Raw genomic sequence first — 3,406 nt, forward strand, 5'->3', positions numbered from 1 at the left:
TTAAATTGAATTTGGGGGGGGGGGGGGGAAGTTAATAGTTAAATTGAATTGGGAATGTAATATGTGTGTTAAGTTGTTTTGGCTATCCTGTAGTTATGGTAGCCTGTTTGTGTTGAATATTTTTATTGTTGATTTGAGATGACTATCCTGCAGTTATGATAGCTTTTTTGTTTTGAATTTGTTTATGTTTGGGATGGCTATCCTGCAGTTATGTAGCCTTTTTTGTTTTGAATTTGCTGGTTTTAAGGGGTGGTAGTAGGATAGATTGAAGTATTTTGTTGTTAATAATTAGGTTGTGTTGGCTATCCTGTAGTTATGGTATCCTCTATAGGTCGTCAAGGGCGACCTCCAGGTAATTAAATGCACTACACATTTATATATGATTTCATTTAAAACATATCTAACTTTAACCAATCTAATGTGTTATGTTTGTAATGTGTAGCGATTGTTTGTGCTTGATTTCAATGATCAAGCAATGAACAGTTTGTTGAGCATCAGATGCTCACGACCTTTAAAGAGTTCCGGACCGACTGTCATAGACATTTCAAAAAGTACAGCGACCCGGAGGAGGCTCGTGCCAACCCACCAAACGCATTGGTTGGACGTGATGAGGATTGGCACTTCCTCTGCGACCATTATATCAGCCGTGCATTCCAGGTATTTGTCATGATTAATTATGATAACAAGTTTTAATATGTATAATGTATAAGAAATAAACAATATAATTGTTTTAATGCAGGAGCAATCACGGACAAACAAGGCTGCTAGACAGAAGCAGCCTTACAATATTAGTAGCGGGTCCAAGTCGTTTCTACAACGACAGTATGAGCTCGCTGAAAGAAGAGGGCAGCCGGTCAATCGTGTGGAATTCTTCCAGGAAACACACGTTCGAGCTGGGACATTCGTGTCGCAGGCCGTCGAGGATGCGCATGTAAGTTATACCCTTATTAATTATCCACTTTTATTATATATTTTTGCGCGTTACCTAACATAATTTTTAAATTTGTTGCAGAATCAAATGATGGAACTCCAATCCCAGCCTACCCCAGAGGGTAGTCAGCCACTCTCTGAGGATGAGATATGCGATCAGGTGTTGGGTAGACGACCAGGCTACTCAAAAAGCCTTGGTTGGGGACCCAAGTCGAAGGCCCGCAGAACGGCAAGTGCAAGCAGTTCGTCGACATCTTGTTCGCAGTCCACACAAAAAGAGATTGTATTACAAGCTAAACTTCATGAAGCTTTGGAACGGATTGAAGTACAAGATAGAAATCACCAAGCATTAGCTTCACAAGTGGAAGCTATGAAAAAGATGATTGAAGACTTAACTCGTGCACAACAGGGACCACCACATGATCCCTAGCTCTGCGGTACGTCGTATATGTCTCTATTATTCTTAAGTTTTTGCAATATATGATTATGTATTAAACTTAGTTATTTTTATACCATTTTTAGGACCGAAGGTGTAGAATGACGCGCATACGCACCTCGTTGGGAGACTTTTCATTATGTTTATGTTTTTTCTATTTTGAGAACTATATTTTGTTGTAGTCAACTTATTCGTATTATTAATTTTAATTCTATTTTTTTAATTTGTGTTTGTATATTTATTAATTTATTTTAATTTAATCCAAAACGTCGCGAAATTTTTTTGAGCAATCCGAACATCATTGTGAATGTTTAAGCAAAATATTATAAGGAAAAAAGTAAAAATAAAATATTTAAAAATATATATATAAAAGATTTCCCGACGTTCATTACGTCGGGAAAAAAACATCGGAAAAGAGGTTTTCCCGACGTCAGGAGATGCGTCGGCATAGACGGCGTCGGGAAAACCTTATTCCCGACGCCGTCTTTGCCGACGCGTCTCCCGGCGTCGGGAAAACCTTTCCCGACGCCGTGTTGGTACATCGTCGGGAAAGCCTCTCGCGACACATTTCTTCCGACGTTCTTCTCGACGCCGTTTTGTACGTCGGGATATTGTAGTGTACTTTGCATTTTCGTCGACGTATTTGTGCGTCGGGAGTACCCCCATCTCTTGTAGTGTCTTCGTCAAGTTTCTGTTCGTCGTTAGCCCAAGCTGCTCCCCTTTCCATCAACCATCTCCTCTGCGTCGTGACATTCGAATCTGAAGCGAGTGGATTGTGTCTGCTCCAACTGGTGTTTGTCCACGAAGCTCCGACCGCCGTTGTCGCATCTCCACGAACTCAGCCGCCGTCACGATCTCCCATTCGCATGAAGCTTGTTGCACCATCCATCCCTCTCCATAGCACGCTGCCGCACCAGGGCGTGCTCTCCTCGCCATTGAAGAAGCCTTTGTCCTCGAGCAATCATGTCCCACGTATGGGTGCATAGTTTGTATTAATTATAGGGTATTTGTGGATGTGGGTGCATAGTTTGTACTAATTATAGGGTATTTGTGGATTCTGTTACAAATGTATTTAGAAATCACATTTGTCAATGAGGTAGAGGCATTTAAGCCATTGTTCTCCCATTTATTATTTAAAAATTTTATGTTTTGGTATTTTGTCAATTTAAAAATAAAATTGTCATTTATTCAAAGTAAACCTCTAATTTTGCTATCCTTCTTGTCGGCCCTTATTTTATTAGGCTCATTAAGTTAAAAGATAGTGTCCTAATTTAACACCATGATAAGCGGTGTCTATAAATAGAACCTTAGGGATTGGTCCTCTCACTGCCTCATTAAGTAGTTTATTCTTCTCATCAAGAAACCCAAATTTAAGTCCTAAAGGAAGGCAAGTGAGAGAAACACAATTCCTCAATAAGATTATTAATGGATCAAGGTATGTTGTTCTTTAACTAAATTCAATTTTTAAAATTATCTAGTTAAAAAATCTTGGCAATTATTGTTATATATAATGTTAGGATTTTATTGTATAATCATGAAACTAAAGTTTACATTATGAAAATATTTTGCCGTCTTCGTGGACTTCTCTTAAAATTATTATATACGGGTTGTAAATATTTACCCTTTTGTTATATTTATGAACATTTACCTTATATTATTATACCAATTCTTCCCACTTTATTTCATAAATTACGCTGAGGTTGAACACAAAAAAGTTAAAGAGTATGGACAACTTTATAAAAAACAAATTTGGATAAAATGAAACTTGTTGACACATACAGTATTTTAGTTCTTCTTACTTACTACTAATATGTTGTTATCTAAGTATATTTAAATTCATTTAACAACACAAATATTTTTTAGGTTAAAATATAATTTTCATCCCCATTTGTTAGAGTTTGATGTTCAAATTTGACAACTCTACTTTTGAATGTTTAATCTTAGTTCCGAATTTTCAATAAATCTTATATTTAGTTTTTATATGTTATTAGTTTCCTAATTTTTTATTAACATTTCATTATAAATATAAAAAACATAATC

General features: G+C 36.7%; 1 protein-coding gene across 1 annotated transcript; it reads left to right on the top strand.

The window, feature by feature from the left end:
* The first annotated feature begins 518 nt into the window (after positions 1-518).
* Positions 519-1,515, top strand: LOC127148843 (uncharacterized). Its single transcript, XM_051083219.1, has 3 exons — positions 519-657; positions 740-931; positions 1,013-1,515. The coding sequence occupies exon 3, from the start codon at positions 1,019-1,021 to the stop codon at positions 1,358-1,360; it is 342 nt and encodes a 113-aa protein (XP_050939176.1). The 5' UTR covers positions 519-657; positions 740-931; positions 1,013-1,018; the 3' UTR covers positions 1,361-1,515.
* The last annotated feature ends 1,891 nt before the right edge of the window (positions 1,516-3,406 follow it).

Source organism: Cucumis melo, chromosome 4, assembly GCF_025177605.1.
Source record: "Cucumis melo cultivar AY chromosome 4, USDA_Cmelo_AY_1.0, whole genome shotgun sequence".
Classification (NCBI taxonomy): Eukaryota; Viridiplantae; Streptophyta; class Magnoliopsida; order Cucurbitales; family Cucurbitaceae; genus Cucumis; species Cucumis melo.